General features: G+C 43.6%; 3 protein-coding genes across 16 annotated transcripts in view; all 3 read right to left on the minus strand.

The window, feature by feature from the left end:
- Positions 1–9,647, minus strand: part of mark4b (MAP/microtubule affinity-regulating kinase 4b) — a 30,775-nt gene extending 21,128 nt beyond the window's left edge. For 3 of the 12 annotated variants that reach the window (XM_078792756.1, XM_058080845.2, XM_078792757.1), the window contains exon 1: positions 9,451–9,645. In XM_078792756.1, coding sequence (XP_078648882.1) covers positions 9,451–9,492 — 42 coding nt within the window. In that variant the 5' untranslated portion in view covers positions 9,493–9,645. Of the gene's footprint in view, positions 1–8,007; positions 8,949–9,450 lie in introns of those variants that run through there. The other 9 variants (XM_058080846.2, XM_078792758.1, XM_058080847.2 and 6 more) reach the window with 6 other exon arrangements.
- Positions 9,648–9,849: 202 nt separating this feature from the next.
- On the minus strand, positions 9,850–14,963 carry LOC131135046 (uncharacterized). Of its 2 annotated transcripts, none has more exons than XM_058080850.2 (7): positions 14,695–14,963; positions 13,822–13,923; positions 13,553–13,739; positions 12,300–12,361; positions 12,120–12,227; positions 11,262–11,909; positions 9,850–10,574 (listed from the first exon to the last, which is right to left on the minus strand). In XM_058080850.2, exons 1-7 carry the CDS (start codon positions 14,851–14,853, stop codon positions 10,308–10,310), a joined length of 1,533 nt encoding a protein of 510 aa, XP_057936833.2. In that variant the 5' UTR covers positions 14,854–14,963; the 3' UTR covers positions 9,850–10,307. The 2 variants fall into 2 exon arrangements, with proteins under 2 accessions (XP_057936833.2, XP_057936832.2); XM_058080849.2 differs by having other exon boundaries at positions 11,262–11,912.
- A 548-nt stretch (positions 14,964–15,511) lies between these two features.
- Positions 15,512–18,688, minus strand: LOC131135048 (uncharacterized). Of its 2 annotated transcripts, none has more exons than XM_078792759.1 (4): positions 18,546–18,688; positions 17,259–17,589; positions 17,099–17,176; positions 15,512–17,024 (listed from the first exon to the last, which is right to left on the minus strand). In XM_078792759.1, the coding sequence occupies exons 1-4, from the start codon at positions 18,672–18,674 to the stop codon at positions 15,598–15,600; spliced, it is 1,965 nt and encodes a 654-aa protein (XP_078648885.1). In that variant the 5' UTR covers positions 18,675–18,688; the 3' UTR covers positions 15,512–15,597. The 2 variants fall into 2 exon arrangements, with proteins under 2 accessions (XP_078648885.1, XP_078648886.1); XM_078792760.1 differs by lacking the exon at positions 18,546–18,688 and adding an exon at positions 18,346–18,532.
- Positions 18,689–19,096: the final 408 nt, after the last annotated feature.

Raw genomic sequence — 19,096 nt, forward strand, 5'->3', positions numbered from 1 at the left:
TGATGTGATCACATCGAGTGCTGGGACGGAATCTGGAATCGACTGCTTGTTTCGGAATGCTAATATTGCAGATTTAAGATGCAGTTCAATGTAATCTGATTTTTTTGGTTGTTGCTAAAATCGGTCCGATAGAGATCAGATTGGGACATCCCTTTAAAAGGTTTTGGCCACAGCATTGGCATGTGCCAATAGGAATAACAAGAAACAACTGCTGCTGTCACAATACTGTGTGTGTGTGTGTTTTGTAAGAGGAAATGCGACATGGATGGCAGGATGTGTGGCGTCATTCCCCCAGCTGAAGAGTGGCGTAACCTTGAAACCCTCCCCACCAGCCCTCCGGCTGAAACGCACATCGATCAGCAGCACAGCTCCAGTTTCCTCTTCCTCTCTGGGTTTTTGTGACCTCACGCAGGCGTGTTATTAAGTCCTGACGCACAACAGGCAAGTACAATGTGACATGCACGACACACAGATATGGCATGACACGAACAACGCGCAGCAGACACCTCATGTCTGCCGGCGTGAAGCAGGTGAAAAGAAACTGCCCGAGGGGTGAGTCATCCGTTGACACAAGGTGTTATTTAGCGTGCCACATCCATTTGGGTAATGACTTTGATTTATCATCACGCTGTTGTGTTGCAGACGAGCAGGAAAACAGCTCCTGTTGCCACAGCACGTTTTCAAACCTTCAAGTGCAAAGCAAAAATACCATTGAGGTGTCCTTTAAGTTAACATCAGATGATGTCCGTGAACGGGAAAAATCACAACAGGAGCGCTTTTTCAATTTTTTCAATTATTATTATAAAGGTAGAAAAAAGACAGCAGGCGTGTGACAGCTTATTGGGTAGATGGTCATATGGGATGAAAATGTTCACACGTTTGAAAAATAATGAATTATTAAAAAGCGGCAAAATTGATTCCCTTCAACAGTGAGGCCAGTGAGAAGGAAGACAAAGCAAGTCCACAATATTGGTAAAGAGCTTTCATGCACGACTAAAGCTAAGATGAGTAATGAAATTAATGTTTTGACAGCGTAGCAGGGTAGCTGAACTCTCACCTGGTGCACACATTTCTTGCCATTAGTTCCTGCTGCCACTTGCAAGACTTTGTTGGCAGGGATAGGCGTAGTTGTAAAAACACATTTACACTGGATAGACCAAAGAATGTCATTGTAAACCGTGTTTATAGAATCTGGATCAAATGTGGATATTTTCAATGAATGGATGGAAGTTGTTTTCTGAAGGCAAAGATATGCCCATATTTATATATGTGAGGATTTTAATATTGACTTCATAAATCCGAGTAATCACAAACCTACTAATGACTTTATTGATAGAATGCAGTACAACTCGAATGCAGTACCCCGCCTCTCGCCCGAAGACAGTTTGGATAGGCTCCAGCACCCCCGCGACCCTCGTGAGGACAAGCGGTAGAAAATGAATGAATGCAGTACAACTCTACATAATAATATTTTCACAAATAATTTCATGAACAAAACAGTCAGTGGCCTACTTATTAGTGATATTACTGATCATTTACCAATTTGTAATTTTTTTTATTTATTTATTTTTTACCAATTACCGATTGGTAATGCAAGTTACAGACGAGTATGTACTGATGAAGCCCTAAGTGCATTAAATGATGATTTAAAATTACAAAGCTGGAACACTATTTGTGGAGAGAAAGACACAGAAAAGGCTTATGATTGCTTTATAGAAATAATTACTTCACTGTATAATAAACACTGTCCCATCGGAGAATTTGGAAAACAAAACAAATATTCAAAATGCCCTTGACTTTCCAAAGGCCTGCAAAATGCTTGTAAAAAGAAAAATAATCTTTATAAGTCATTCCTTAAATTGAAAACTAAAAAAGCTGAGGATTGATATAAGTTGTATAAAAATAAGCTGACTGCAATCATAAGAATGGCAAAGAAGTTGTATTATAAACAAATATTAGTGGATAACAAAGGTAATATTAAAAAAAACATGGAAAGTACTGAACAGTATTGTCAAGCGAGGATAAAACAAAGATTATTTTATTGATTTAAATCAAGAAAAAAAGACAATAGTTAATCATGTTAACAACTTTTTTTTGTAAATATAAGTACTGATTTATTAGCAACAATTCCAAATCATGACATGGAGCTTAATTTTGAAAGAACTATGAAAACACTTGCACTCTCAGCTGCCACTCAATATGAAATTCTTACCATTGTCCAGAAATGTAATAGTACATTTTCAACAGATTGTCGCTCCATTGACATGGTGTTGATAAAAAAAAAAGATAATAAGCAATATTATTAAACCCTTGACACATACGTATCTGTAATCTGTCGCTGCAAAACGGTTATGTTGTAGAGAAAATGAAAATGCCCAAAGTTATCCCAGTCTTCAAAAACGGAAACAAGTATGATTTTAGTAATTATAGACCCTTTTCACTTCTTCCCCAATTTTCTAAAATTCTTGAAAATGTTTTTGAAAGGAGACTAAATAAATTTATAGAGAAGCATAACCAAACGCTATTGTGGAATTGATTGTGTTAGTTTGTATATATTCTGTCGTATGTTTTGCTCAAAATAAATTACAAAAAACAAAAAAGACCACCTGCGCCAATAACAATTAGCAAGTTGGCTCCATGACAGAGTAGTTCCCTACTGTACATACAGTAAGAGTGCTGTGTCACCTTTAGGGGCCGAGGGAGGAGGCTATGTTGTCATTACAAGGTCTTATCTTGCAGCTTTCCCAGCCAGCGACAGCTAAGACTCCGCTCGCTGTGGGCGGCTTTTGACTTTCTAAAAAATGTTTGGAATGACAACTTTACTGAGACGTTCGTGTAAAAACACGCTTAAGGTTTTCTGCTTGACAACACCGCTCAAGCCTGTCATGTGTGAAGGTAGTGTTTACGTCTAGTACGTGACGTGTATTGTTCCTGCAAGGGTATGCCCTGTCACTGCCACTTCCTGCAGTTGTGAAGGAGTCGTGGCATTATTTGCTGACTAGAAGACATGAATTTAGGCATTATGATCAGTTATTAACAGAACTTTATAAGGAAGGTCCAAGGGGTCATGGAAATTACTTGAGAATACACCCTAAGTGTAACACGTGTGGACTCCTGGTTCCTCCCCACACTGTGTTACGATCCAAATGATGCGGTTTGGATCAACGGGAGGCGCTGAGTCACTGCTCACCTAGCTAGCTTCAACTGATTGATTTTCTACCAGTAAACACGTGCCACGTCGCCTCCTGTGGTCCATTTTTATGCCCTGCGCAAGGGGAAAAGTCTAAACAACGCCTGACAAGGCAAGACACAGGCATACAAACCAGATAGAGATATTGGAATCAATGCAAAGCTTACATGAGCCTTGTGAACAAACATGAGGATGTCAATATTTGACATGGAAATCCTACATTAAACCGGCTTCTACGCAAACATCTTCCACAGGGATCCCGCTATCCGCCTATGCCTTTCACATAGAAGCCAGCAAAGTATGATACTGCTTTCACATAACGATACGATATATCTCAATCGTCAGCGGTGGGGTGACAGGGCTCGACAATAACGATGTACCGATGGCCCGGGGCAAGTTAAAACAAAATTCGGGCAAGTAAATCCAATCAGTGATATTCCCGTCGGGCAAGTGCACTTTGGCATGCCATACTGCAGAGTTTTTTTTAAAGCGGTTCTTGTTGGGTGTTGGTAAAACACGGACTGCATAATTCCGGTGGTAATTTGCAAACCAATCCTTGCAAATCTTGAAATGGACCAATCAGAATCGTTTATTTAGCCACGGTCCTCAATCCACAGTCCACGTTTTACCCACACCCGTTCTTGTTCGCGATCAACCAATCAGCGATGGTTTGACTAGGAAAACATCTATCATGGCGTCCCTGCCAACATCATCTAATTCTTCAACAACTTCTGAAGGAAAACACCAAAAAGTGATGAACCAGTGCCTCCTAAACAAGTATTTTATTAGCGGCAGCAAATCAAATGATGGCACAGGTGAGTGAATCACACTGCTGTGACAATTTGAAGTGGTCACAATGAAACACCAGCGATTAGATCCAATACCAAGTGCTGATTTTGCACAAGCTACAAAATCTAGCGCTTCCATTTCTGTGTGGATTTTTCTCACCTTTGCTTCACAAATTATTGTTTGACCATTGAGCATTTTTTTCTGGATTAAAAACACTTTACTAGTACACAAATGTGTCTATTCAATAATGTTTCATTGTGGTGTACAACTTATGAGTATCACTTATGAGCTTACTACGACTACAATGTGTAAGGTAGTATGGCATGCCATGTTATCACATACTACAGTATTAATTGGCCCTGTACCCTAGAAACCGCCCATGAATGATACGGGAAAAGACCGAAATGATACTGTGTCAAAGCCCAGGGCAGTGATACTGATAAAATATAGAGTTTAACCATGTCCAGTATCAGCCCCCGTAGCTGTCCACTCAGAGCGCGCTGCTCTGGTATCGTGCCCGTGAAACAACCAATCAGAGAACAGCACACGAGCGTGAACACACAGCGTTTGTTTTGCTGCTGTCTGTGCTCTGTCAACATATTATTGTTGAAATATTTTTGCAATTATTGGGTTTACACTGTTTAGATATAATACATGTAATAAACTGAAAATTTTCTGGAAACAAAATGGTCTTTTGATTAAATCGTACGTGATAATAAGCTCATGATTAAATAGTATGTGATAATAAGATCATCAATTTTTCAGACATTCCTCCAAATACAATACATCAGTACTATTATCTGATAAATTATCAGCATATATTGATATATGATATCATTATGGCAGTCTTTTCATTTTACATGGGGCAAGTTCGGGCAAGTAGTTCTCACCTTAAGGATTCCCCATGGGCATGTCATTTTTGTTTTTAATGTAGAGCCCTGGGTGAGGAGTGTGTGTCGGATGTGAAACACTGCGGAATATGCTTTCATGTAGGCGCTGTCGCGCCTCTGATACTACTTCAGAATGCGGGATATCGCCGAGACGACACTGTCACACAGAACACAACAGCTGGTGTCGTTCCCATGTTCGTATGTTCCTGTGAATTGTCCGCAGGTGTTAGCACTTCACAGCGCATCTTTCAGCAGCGTTGAACAATAAAGCGCTTCAGTTTCACACAATGCGACTTCAAATTTGAAGGATTTCCAGTGAAAGTGTGTGAATGCCAACGCTCTCCTTGCAGCACTTTATTAAAGACTCACAGCTGCGATGTCAGCAGGAGCGTAGCGCCTTGCTGGTGGGCATCTTGGTAGGAGATGTTAAGGCTAAACAGATGGCACCTCAATCACCTCGGCCCGAGCTTTAAGCCGGAAACGTCCCTGCGACTGGCCCACTTTCCTTGACCTTACTGCCACAAACACTTCAGAGTCCGCTTTAGCTGGCTAGCGCCCGCAACAGCACACGTCAGCAATGTGGCCAAAATATAGGTCATCTCATATCAAACTTTGTACATATCAAACACGGTTGAGTGGGCCTCAGTGGACCACATGATGAAGAGCCTGAGGTGTTCCTCCTCAGTGCAGTTAACTCTGCGCTGGGTACATGCGGGGCGAGCGCCAGAGCTTTGGCTAACAAGTTGTGACAGCGAGCTCATGACTTGTTGGCTTAGTCCAGGAAACAAGAAGAACATGAAGAAGAAGAAAAAACAAAACCAACACACAGCCCCGCCTGTGCGCACAAGCACTAAGCCACGCCCACTTTAGGACTTCCTTTTCTTGCTGAAACACATCTGATTAAAACTCATGACTTGATCCAACAACGTTTTAGTCCTGCAGCACAGATAAAGCGGTCCACCATATAACATGCCGTGGCACTGGCGCTGACTAGCTGCACTTATGAAAAACATAAACACAACAGGCTGGGTGCTGCATCATAGGATGGTGTGATTTGGGTTTTTTTGTCTTTTTTTGCAACACTTCTTCCAGAAAGGTGAGCATCAATAAGGAGTGTGAAGAGAAGCGTATAGACAGGAAGTTACATCAAGTAAACACCCTCACATTCAAAGTCAATTCAACATGTTATTCTATTAACAGTGGTTTATTTATTTTAAGAATGTTAAAATGTCACCTTTGATTGTATGATGGCCACTGAAACATATTTATTTTGACATTATGCCCTTTGGATTTGGATTGAATAGTTCCCAAACAAAGTCATTTGTGATATTCGTAAGAAGTAAACGTATACAATTACAAGGGAAGATAAGGTATAGTGGAACAAACTGATTGCGTGCCAGTTTGGGACTGATACCATAATGAATGCTTGGGGGAACTAAAAGCATGAGATGACCCGACAACTATGAATGCGAATTGAAATATATATGGACACATGAAGATGACCGAAAGGGAAAGGAATGATCATGTCCCCACACCCTGCATGGTGAGATTGCTAGCAAGACGAGGGGTGATCGGACAGGAAAAAAATGGAGTGACAAAACATATTCATGTTATTAGGGTTACTCGTATCGACATTTCAATTTGTACTTGTTAATTACACCTGTTGGGACTTCATCCTTGGAACAACAGACTTTGATTGCCGGTATGAATTTTCACCACGGGCACAATAAACCCTTACACGGGCTACTGTTGTGGCCGTAACACGCGCAAAGCTAAAACTCAACTCTGAAGCCCCAACGTCACTTCCTGTCTGCGGAACACTTTAATAGCAACACACAAGGACAAGTCTTATTTATGTCTTAAATCACTTATTTTTTGTTATTATGGTCTTGAACAGGATTTTGATGCTCTACATAGAAAAATATTACATTTATAAATACTAATAATATATACTTTATAAAGTAAGCAAGCTTGCTGTGCACCAAAAAATATGACTCAAACACACGGCCCGCGGGCCAAATATGGCCCGCAGGACACTAGTTTGAGGCCCCCGCCTTGATATGAAAGTTTAATGTTAGTGCGGCCCGCGCAAGTTTGATATGGATGCTGTATGGTATCATGTACCCAGAAAAAAATATTACGTTTGATTAATGTTCATGTTAAAGGTTAAATAACTGTTAATAGTTATCCTCCCTATCCGTGTGGAAGTGGTAAGTTTTTGGCTTTTTAAGTTTAAAGGAAATAACTTTGAGGCTACCGTTTATGTCGCTAGCTCTCTAGTTTGCGAGTTAGCATGTGTCTCAAGACCTTGCAGTTGCGTAATATGTTGTAAATAAAAAGAGTATAAATGTGACTATAGTAGTGTTTTGTCATGTCTACAGGGCTTTAATAATGCTTTGTTCATTTTAATCTGAAAAAAATTATTTGTCTACCCACCAACTATATGTGGTTTCTTAATTTTTAATTATTTGCCGTTATTATTATATTTATTTATTACTGATTATTTATTACTGAGAACAGTGAAATGTTTTATCAGAGCTTTTATTGTAGACAATCGGAACCAAAGCAAAGTTTATTAATTTTTCTGTTTTTAATAAATGCGTTTTTTTTTTTTTTTTGGAAAACCTGATGCGGCCCAGCCTCGCCCAGACACTAGCTCCAGTGGCCCCCAGGTAAATTGAGTTTGAGACCCCTGCTCTAGAGACATCCACCTTGACATCATGATGCAAAGCTAAGCTTATACAATGTGTAAGTTTGTTTGCAGAATGTGTCCTCCATTTACCAAACTTTACCTGGATGGTAAGCGGCAACCAGGACAACATGAACGTGTAGATTTGTTTAAAGAAAATGGGCATTTCACAGCACAGTACAGCCCCTGCCCCCCCCCCCCCCCCTCATGTGACCACACAGAAGCAATAGAGAGGAGCACTTCATGGTGGCCTTGCAATCAGTTGGATTAAATATTGATCTGCTGGGGTGGGGGCAAATGGAACAAACATCTGCCCCTCCTTGAAAGACCTGGATAAAGTGTAGACTGCAGTATCTGTGTATGTGTTAACGCGTTATCGCAATAGACAGGAAGTGCGTTCATGCTTGACAGTGACAATAATGTGCATGAATGTGTAGGTATGTACTTACATGATCAGGGTTCCTTTCGTTTCCAGGCAGTGATGTGCGTAAAGACATGATGGTCCCTGAGTGGACTTCCGGTCAGGAGAAAGGAAATAAGCAGTGTGTGCGTGTGTCTGTCAATAACACTCCTCGTTTGACCAAAATGACTCATACAATCTTCATGGTGAAGGCAGCAGGGATCAGGACACCGACAAAGAGTCAAAAGAGTTCAATAATGAGCTACTTTCAGCTCCCGAGGCTCTACAAGTCGGCATCATCCAAGACACAAAAAATAACTGAAAAATAACAGCCCAGACTGAACCCCCCTCTGTCTCCCCCTCTAATGGGGGTTCACTCTCTCCGGGTCCTCCGGCTCGATGGTTCCATTCCTGTGGACAGACGGCCGCTAAGGAGATGATCCGGCAGGTTAAGAAGCAAATGTCCTTTGCTGAGAAGACTAACAAAGCTGAGGACAATTAAAGGGAGAAAAGCGACCACTGCTAGCTTGCTAGCTAGCAAGTAAGCTAGCTTTGTCCACACTAAAAATGTCGAGTCAGAACAGGAACTGTACGAAAAAGACGCGCAGGGGTCGCCTTTGAAGACATGTTGGTGTCCTTGTCAAGCGAAAGCCTCTTGGTCTTCGCTGCTCTCATTCGATCAAAGAAGCGGATGCGGCGAATGAAAAGTGTCCGCTGTCTGATGATGACTGGAGGCGGAACAAAAGGGGATAGCTCCTCTCTGGTAATAATCGGTGTTTTTCCTGTTCGAGGAGTGAATAAATCGGTACCGTACCGTTAGCAGGAAACGGCGGTGACAGTAGGAAGAGGCAGGCAGACACTGAAGACCGTCTTGACTGCCTGGATGTCTCCTGGTGTCCTCTCCCGCTACGCCTACAATGGCCGTGGTGCGTTCACACAACCTTAGTAATCTGCGCTTGTCGCGCTCATACAGTTCAGTGGCGATGCGTTCAGGGTCCCTCGTAACCTATACTTGTCCCATACCTCATTTCTCGCGATGCATTCATTTGGCATAGTAACTAGCGCTTCTGACGCCCCCACCCGATGACCCCAATGGTAACGATGTGTCACTCATGCTGTTTATTGACAATAACCGTTTATTTCCTGATTTAAGTCACAAACAACACACTCGTTTGCCTCTATAAAATACTGAACTACAGTTTATATATAATAGACTGCACACTGCATACATATTTATTTTTTTACAAAACGTCACTTGACTCTGTGGGTCATTTAATGAATCCCTGGTAATTGAGGTAAATGAGGTTATAAATACTAATATGTATATAGGACTACCACTATGATCACACTGTACATAAAAATGGGCACAGACAGTATTTTCTGCAACAAATATTTAGATTTCCTGAGAAGTCTTAACAGCCATTGAATCTATCCACACATTTAACGCAAAAGAGTTGAGTCACTGTTCAGACTGTCTTAAAATATGTCTTACCTGAACCGATCTGGACCTGATGGAGCGAACCCAAGGCCTCATTCTTCCCTCAAAGCTTAAAAAGTCAAAATTCCAGACTGACGGAAAGTATAAAGAAGCCGGTGCATCGATAGACACAGTCGTCTCTGGGTGGAGGCTAAGAGTTACACTGTGACGATCAATGCTGGAAAGAACAATGAGAGCAGCGTTCCATATTTCCATTCAGTGGTGAGGATGTACGCAACATGATGAGTGCTCCGGCGTCCACATCGGTGTCCGGTCAGCTGCGGATAAACCAATTAGTGGGGGAAAATACTGGATGTGGAATCATCAATACTGCAAAGTACTCGAGTGACATTCTGTTGATGTGTTGTCACATCAACACATAAAAGGGGTTAAAAACATAGTGAGACCAAAGCAAACCCTTCACATCTTCAATTTATTTACTATTTACTTGAGACTTAATTACAATACACAAATCTTGTTGCACTAATCTGCCTTTCATAATCAATAATGTCACATGAGTCAATACAAAAGTCAGTTTTTGGTGCATGCTTGGACCAGTCATCAAACACAAGCTTTCTGGATCTCATTGGGAAACCAAACTAAAGTTTCCGTTTATTTTTAAAGCTTTGTGTGTTAACAGCGGGCCGCTTATTCATATGCACACAAGAATAAGTAGTTATCATAGTAGCTATAGTTATATCATAGCTAGCATCTTAACTTTTTGGACACCCTCACCAGTACCCAAGAGTATCTCACAAGTATCTAATACATTTTTAAAAAGTGACAAAGTGGTTTCCATCCATGTTGCCATTTAACCATCACAGTTTCACGTCAACGTGCTCCTGCCTGGGTATGCGGAGTGTAGACGGGGGTCACACGTAGAAGCACTTGTGGTCCTTCAGGTTCCTCATGTAGGCGAAACCCTTGCCGCACTTGTCGCACATGAACTGCTTCTCGCCCGTGTGGATCTGCTGGTGGGCTTTCAGGCTGTTGCCCTGGTTGAAGCTGCGGCCGCACACGTCGCAGCTGTACGGCTTCTCGCCCGTGTGGATGCGCTGGTGGCGGTTCAGGTTGCCCGTGTTGCTGAAGCACTTGCCGCACGCGTTGCAGACAAAGGGTTTCTCGCCTGTGTGCACCGCCTGCACGGGACCGGGAACACAGGTCAGTCGTTTAATCTCTCAGCTTTTATGGGGTCAGCAAAATTCTAAGTCCTTGAAGCCTACATAAGAAAACAAATGATACAAGTGTCCACTTTGATATTTTATCTATTTTTTTCATTTTGTAAAACGGTTTAAAAAAATACTTTAAACTATTTTTAAAGACAAAGCTTTGTGTTAAAATAATTATTGCTGTCAACATTTTCACATTTCTTTTAACATTATCCACCCATCCATTTTCTGGACCGCTTATCCTCACGAGGGTCGCGGGCATGCTGGAGCCTATCCCAGCTGTCTTCAGGCATGAGGCGGGCTACACCCTGGACTGGTTGGCAGCCAACCACAGGGCACATATAGACAAACAACCATTCACACTCACATTCATACCTATGGATGTTTTTTTTTTTTTTTTTCCAAAATTAAGCACCCTGCCCTTGGTAGGGAAAAAGCTGGAACGCCCCTGGCTGAGCATATCTTCACTTTGACTCATTTGTGCATGTTTACCAGAGAATAATTGCTCCACCTAGTGGTGAAGCTAGTAATTACACTATTATGACCCAGAAAGTCATAAATAAGGCAATATTTACCATGGAGGTTCTATTTTGGTCCATACTTGAGAAGAACGGTACAAAATGAGAAGACGTTCCAAATGAAAAACTATGAAAGTACCTTGTGTGACTTGAGGCTACTATGCTGCGTGAAGGCGCGTCTGCAGACGTCGCAGGAGAAGGGCTTCTCGCCGCTGTGTATCTTCTGGTGAACCTTCAAGTAACTGGACGATTTGAAGCTCTTTCCACACAGGGCGCAAGTGTGCAGCCTGTCCACCGTGTGGTGCTGCTGATGGGAGCGCAGCTCCATGATGGAGCCCATGCGCTGGCCGCAGAGGACGCACTCGCAGGGGACGACGGCAGCGTGTGTCTGGAGGTGAAGGCGCAACGACTCCACGCAGGCCGTGGCGGTGCCACATGCTACGCAGGACAACGACTTGGCGGCGGGGTGAGATGAATTCTGGTGCATTTTCAGGGCGCTCTTCTGGTTGAATGTCTTGCCGCAGGTGTCGCAGCTGAAGGGCCGCTCGCCCGTGTGGATCCTCTGGTGACCTTTTAGCGTGTCGGCTTGGTTGAAGCTCTTGCCGCAGATGTCACACCTGAAGGGCTTCTCCCCCGTGTGGATGCGCAGGTGGCGCTGCAGGTTGCCGTGTATGGTGAAGCTCTTATGGCAGAAGTGGCAGCTGGACGCTAGCTTACGCCTGTGCAAGCCTTGGCGCGCTTTGACTCGTCTGGATGTTCTTGTGTGTCCTGCATTGCTGGCATCTTCCTGCTGAGTGGAGGGAAATGGGTGACAACATCGTACAATTTGTGTGGAAGTGTGCTGTCCAAAAAAATGGAGGAACCAAGTGAGGGAGATGATAGATTTGTCTAACATTTGGTGCTCATAAAAGGCTCTCTACTGTTATATCATCATGAAAACTTCACTTTTGGGTGTAATAGGAGAATACAATGACTTCAAAACCAAGATGGAAGTCACCTGATAGTCTGGATCATTGTGCTCGTAGTTTGGGTCTAAGATGTCTCCGTGCTGAGGCATCCTCTGCTCAAGACATGCATCTTCCAGTGGCGCTGGATGGACACTTTCCTGAGAGACAGATACAATCTGGTGAAATAGGTCCCGACTGCGGGATGAAAAAGGCGAGGTCATATTTAGTACCTCGTAGGTTCTGCCCTTCCACAGGTGAACGATGGGCGATCGCTTGACCCCAGCACCACCAGCTGCAAATGTAAACAATGTCAGCTTCAGCTCCTTACAGCCTCGGCGGCCATTTCTGCACCATCACATGGAGAAGAAACCGGAGTACCCGGATAAAACCCACGCACACACGAGGAGAACATGCAAACTCCACACAAGCGGAAAATCGAACCAAGGTCTTCCCGATCTCCTAACTGTGTGGCCTACATGCTAAGCACTCATCCACCGTGCGGCCTATTTTATACTATATTAATTAATAAATCATTGCTGTTTTTGGAGGCTGCTCGGTGTAAAATGATTAGCGCACAGGCCACACACCTGAGTTCGATTCCACCCTCGGGCATCTCTGTGTGGAGTTTGCATGTTCTCCCTGTGCATGCATGGGTTTTCTCCGGGTACTCCGGTTTCCTCCCACATTCCAAAAACATGCTAGGTTATTTAGCGACTCCAAATTGTCCATATCTATGAATATGAGTGTGAATGGTTGTTTGTCTATATGTGCTCTGTGATTGGCTGGCGACCAGTCCAGGGTGTACCCTGCCTCTCGCCCATAGACAGCTGGGATAGGCTCCCGCACCCTCGCCACCCTCGTGAGGATAAGCAGTAAAAAATGAATTAATGAATGCTGTTTTTTGGTTGACTATTAGTAAAAAAAATATGCATATTCTAGAAAATTTTATACGTTTTTGGCCCAAATCAGTGGTTCAAAATTATTTTCTGTCATGCTGAAAATAACTGATATCTATTTATCTGAACCGTACAGACTGAACTTGAAACTGAACCCAGCTAAATGCAACAAAATGGAGAGCTATGGCCGTAATCACCATGGCCTCTGCCCCACTATTTGAGAAGCACTGGCCTATATTGAGCATTTTCAAGCATAAAAAGGTCTACATGGACAAAGATACCAGTGCAAGGGATTCAGAAGACGCATTCAAAGACACGTTGTGATATGTAGTATTCTAAACTGGTCACTAGGTGTCAGTAATGTTACATAAATAAGACAACAGCCACCTAAGAAAAAGCCAACCAGATAGCATGGGAAAGCTACCACGGTTGGCCTGGTTACCAATTTCCTGGGTAACACCTGTGTTAAATAAGGTGTACAACCATGAATAATGTTGCACACTTCTTATGACACGAACCAAAAACCTCCAAAGACACAACACAGAACCATAGATTCATTTCAGTCCTGTGGGAAACACTGGAGTCACCTCTGCCTCGTTTCCTCCTCGGGCGCTGCGAGGAGTGAGCATTCTCTCCTTCTGTGCCGGTGAGGCCGCCTTCCTCCCCACCATGCTCCTCCTCAATGGGTCCTCCAGTCAGCAGCAGACTCAGCTCAGTCTCAGCCACCTCCAGCCTCCTCCTCAGCTCCTCCACCTCAGCTTCGCCCTGCGTCACCTGTAAACCAACAGAGATCCTCATCAGTTATTGCAAAAGCTTGGCCACTGGCGCTGCGTGAAACTGTGACAGTGATAAATACTTCTAAGAGCAGCAGAGAAGAACATTCTTGGAAAAGCTGGCAGATCTTCTCAGACACCCCTTGAGCCAGAGACGTCATGAAGGTGTTGAGATGGTGGACCACCTGATGGGGGACGACACATCTTACTGCCTCATGCACAAAAATTATGGGTAGTAGACCAATCAATAAAGATCTGATTTTGGGGTAAAAGTGTTAGAAGAACAAAAGACACCTGGAGACATGCACATCCTCAGAGAGCTAATAGCTCCTGTAGATATCCAGGCCTGAATAAATATATAAATACATGATCAATAATAAAAATAGCTGTTTTTATTTAGATTTGCAGGAGTGTGAGTGTTGGTGTTACAAATTGTGCTGAGAGAAGTACAGAGACAGAAGGTTGTGACAGAAGATGGTCAGCCAGGCCTCTGATGTCAGAAGCAGCTGCTTGCGGTTAGTTAGTCTGACAATCACAGCTAGCTATGATCAACGGAGGCTAATCCATTCATTGCCAGTAGTTTCATTCAAAGAAAACGTCCGTCAACTTTTCTCCAATTGTGAACAAATCTGCGGGTGACGCGCGTCTAGACATACACCAACTAGATTACACCTAGTGGATGTCTCAGCACAAAATGGCGACCAAACATGGCTCTTCGTGGGGGGAATGTTGTATCTCAACAATATGCTTATACATGTTAATGTGCTTTTGGTTTGAGATAAACTCTGTAGCGACCCGTTGTGAGTTTGGCTCGGCATCTCCAGGAAGCTAACGTGCTAGCTCTTCTATTTCTATGATCAGACGCTGCTGTTGCTGAAGGCAAGCAGAGTGGAAGAAGACAAATATGGACACATATCATAACTGAAAATATAACAAGTTGTCACAAATCAAAGTACCTTATCGTCAGACGATGCTTGTACGTTGTCATTCTCGCTCGGTGACTCTTCCTGTGGACTTTTCGCGTTTGAGGCACTCATAACTTTGCTCATTTCTCTCACGGAAGTGTCAACCATTTGCTCCAAAATGGCCACCACCCGCGCCTCTAAATCTGACATGATGACAAAGTCACTAAACGTAAAAGTGTAATAACTATGGCGTTGTTAAGTAATATTAACCCTATCTATCGTGAAACGCCGCACAACACAAAACAGGAAGTGATGTCATATCGTAAGGTGGTTTCGAAATAAGAACACGTTGTAGTTTTAGACACTAATTTGTGGAAATTTAAAAAACACCCTGTGATATGTTTGTTGTTAATGTACCAAAGTAACAACATGGCATATAAATAAAATCTAAATGTATTAATTTGTATGTTACTGTTATTTCATGAGTCACGCCAAGTTTGTGCTGATAACTTCCGGCCCTGTACTTCCGCGTTATTTAGATTAAAATGTACTAATTTAGATTTCCTAAGGTTCTGACATATAATAATCTCTTCTGATAGCAAGACACACGCAATTCGATGACATCATAAAAATGTGATTCGTGTAACTATGGCAAATCTTTTTCAAATTTCAAGTAGTTTTGCTGTGTGCGGGTTAAAAACTGAAATATTTGTGATTATTTCATCCTAGCATAAAAGCTCATTTTAAACACTGAAAGACAGATATTGTGTATCTACTGTACTGTATGTACCTCAATCAATTAGTCATTTGTTGCTATACAGGATTAATTAATTCAGATTTAGATGCAAGGTAACACAACAAACCATTGATATATCCTGTTTGTTTTATTGGCATGTCAGCGTAATCATTATACATACAATTATTCTATTTGCAGTGCTGGGATTGAGTCACATGTCACGTGTATGATGGCACCAGCGTGTTTACCGCACACACGTGTCTCTTGAGCTGCCTGGAGTCGGAGAAGCCAAGCCCGCAAGTGTCACAGGCGTACGGCCGCTCCCCCGTGTGCACCTGCATGTGGAACTTGACGTGCCCCAACTGCCGGAAGCGCACACCGCAGACCTCGCACTCGTACGGCTTCTCGCCCGTGTGGATCCTCAGATGTCGGCAGTAGTTGGTGTAGACGCGGAATGCCTTCCCGCACTGCTCGCACCTGTGAGGCTTCTCACCCGTGTGCTGCAGTTTGTGCGACTTGAGGGCGTGCTGGATGATGAAGGTCTTCCCGCACACGTCGCAGGCGTAGGGCCGCTCCCCCGAGTGCGTCCTCAGGTGGTAGTCGAAGGTGGCCTTGTACAGAAAAGACTTGCTGCAAACGTGGCAGCTATACGGCGTGCTGCCCGTGTGGACCTGCTCGTGTTTCTTCAGGGATGTTGCCGAGTGGAAGCCTCGCTGGCAGGTCTGGCAGGTGAAGGGCGTCACCTCCACTGTGGTTCTGTCCCGTCTGAAGATGACCCTGCGGTTCGCTCGCGTCCCAGCTCGCCTTCGAGTGCCTTCCCCCGCCAAGTCGCCCTCACGGTGGACCAGCTTCTGGTGCTTCTGCAGCTGGCAGTTGTAGAGGAAGGTCTTCCCGCAGAGGTCGCACATGAAGGACTTGGAGGCTCCGTGGAGCAGCATGTGAGCTTTCAGCTTGTCTTGGACAAAGCTCACGCCGCACACGTGACATGTGAACGGCCGCTCGCCCGTGTGAATGCGCATGTGCCGTTTGAGGTTCTGCCGCAGCGTGAAGCCGGCGCCGCACGTCTCGCACGTGAACATTTTGCCCCTGTGCACCGCCATGTGAGTGCGCAGTGATCGCTTCTTGGTGAAGGCCTTGCCGCACACGGCACATTTGTGAGGGTACTCGCCTGTGTGGACGCTTCGATGGCAGCGCAGTGCCACGGCGTAGCGGAAACTCTCGCCGCACTCCTCACACTTGTGCGGCTTGTCGGCGCTGTGCACTGTGCGGTGGGCCTGCAGGCACTGGCGGCTCTTGAAGGCCTTGCCGCACGTGGCGCACATAAAGGGGCGGGCGTCTCTGTGGACGAGGTCATGAGATTTGAGGAGCACCTTGCTCTTGAACGTCTTCTCGCAGAGGTTGCACGCGAAGGTCTGCAGCTTCTTCTCTTCGTGCTGCAGCACGTGGCGCTCCAACGTGGACGCATTGCGGAAGGTTCTCGGACACTGGGGGCAGGTCAGAGGCTCTTTGTGAGTGTCAGCGTGCTTCCTCAGGTGAAGCTGGCGGCTGAAGCTCTTCTTGCACACATCACATTCAAAGACCTTCTTCTGGACTGCGGCACGGGGAAGTTCCAGGGACTCTGCAGGCAGAGTCGTGACAATGTCCTCTGTGGAAGCGTTGATGATTTAGTGATGATGTGGAATCATCTTCTCATTTTACCTCAACAGCACCTTACCTTACCTTCTTGTCTGCTGGCTGATGATGACTCAGCACCGCAGTTCACCTCCTTTGTCCTTTCTTCACCATCTGAACTGTGAACTTTGACACAAGTTAAGACGTAATTGTACATATGTTCTATTCCTTTTTATTGTGGTTCACATTTAGACATTTCACCACGTACCTTCATCATGGCTGCCATTTCCGTTAGCAGCCGCCGACTCATCCTTGGCGACCTCATCAGCTGATTTCACCAGCGTCCCAAGGGGCTTCAAGGTGAAGATCCATCCAGTCTGCTCGTTCAGCACGGGGCATCCATTCATCACATTTTCTCTCCACGTTCTAGCGTTGTCAAAGTTGTCCATCGCAGTCTTAAGCTCGTGCTCCAGCTGGCACACTTTGTCTTTCAATGCCAACTTCTCCTTGTTCTCGGCCGCAAACAGCTGCTGGAAAATAGCGCTGATCTTTCTGCTGGCCTCCTGAGCCAACATGTCCACCACTTTGTCCAATCCTGGCTACAAAACAAATTAATCCCATTTTAGTTTTCTGCCTTTTGATTCTATTATATGCTAGCATGCCACATTGTATCCAAATATGGATATTATTGGGTTGATACATGATAATTATATATTTTCAGTTCTCTTCTGTGTATTTTCACCGATATCTGTGTTTTTTTTTTTTAAATATCTGTACAGTTATATATTACTATAAAGCTAAGGGAAAAGGTTTTTGGACACAATAGTTTTAGTTAATTAGCCAGTAGTTGTTTTTGCTTTTCTTTTTTGCATATTTTTGTTTGTCGTGTTTTATTCTCATTAAATGGTGATCCATAAATTAAAGGCAAAATCACAAAATCGTTTAATTATCTTGAGAAATTTCAAGTACAACGTGTCGTTGTCGTTATCGTGAATACCGACTTGTGAATCGCAGTGATACTAAAACTGGCAATGTCGCCAACCCCTAGTTCAAATACATGTAATAACTATCAGAAATTACTGAGTTATTTAGAAAACACCACTTGGTTGGCGGATAATAACCATTCGCGTCAAATATAAGACTAACATTGTTAATACCGTAAATTTGATATGAAACATAAAACCGTGGACCTCCACGCCCATAGATGGCGCTAACGTTATGTGGCACTCGGCGCTGACAGCCGCTGCTTGTCATAAAATCTCATGTAATTAAAGAAACAAATCTTCAACAAACGGTTTATTCGAAGAGAACCCGCCACACTAAGCGCTAAATTAAATAACGAACGTGAAGGTTACCTCACTTCGCCACGGTAACTTTTGTTAGTCTGGCGACACGACCAGGCGCCATCTTGGGCAGGAACGTTTCTATTAGCAAAGTCCAGTCTCTTTCTAATGTAATATCTCTGTACAACTTCAAAACATATCTGATACCCTTAACAGCACAATCGATGTCTTCACGATGAAAGGTACCCAATAACATAATTTAAACGCTTTACCTTCACTCTCAAACTTGATCGCTGCGTGCAACTGTCTTCGTTTATATGTCCGCTTAAATCCAGTGAACTGTGAATAACAGTTTCCAAAATGGATTTCGTTTGTGTATAAAATACCAAACTTTGTGACATTTTGGCATCAAATTTATTGCAAGCTGCCTGTCATAACAAAAGAGAGCAGAGTCGGACTTCTTTTTTTTCCGGCCGCTCGCTAACGAACACCACACCCGGAAGTGCATGCCACACGGAACTGACTTCAAAATAAAACCTGTTTTGTCTTCAAAATTCTTAGGAAGAGCAGCAAGACACTGCACAATAAAAGGCGAACTGAAACACACACTCAACAAAAAACATACAGAAAATGCTTGAAAAAAACACGTAAATATATTGCAATTCATAATTAGTAAGTAGTTTAAGAAAATAGGAGATTTTTGTCATTTGAGAAATATGTCAGTGATGACAATATAATTCATTCAGATATAATAGGCCATGTAACTTTGGGATGAAAGATTTTGCATGAGTATAGCCTTGGACAACATAAATGCACGAGTTGA

Source organism: Doryrhamphus excisus, linkage group LG8 (assembly GCF_037039965.1).
Source record: "Doryrhamphus excisus strain RoL-2023G ecotype Guam linkage group LG8, RoL_Dexc_Guam_v1.1, whole genome shotgun sequence".
In the NCBI taxonomy this organism is placed as follows: Eukaryota; Metazoa; Chordata; class Actinopteri; order Syngnathiformes; family Syngnathidae; genus Doryrhamphus; species Doryrhamphus excisus.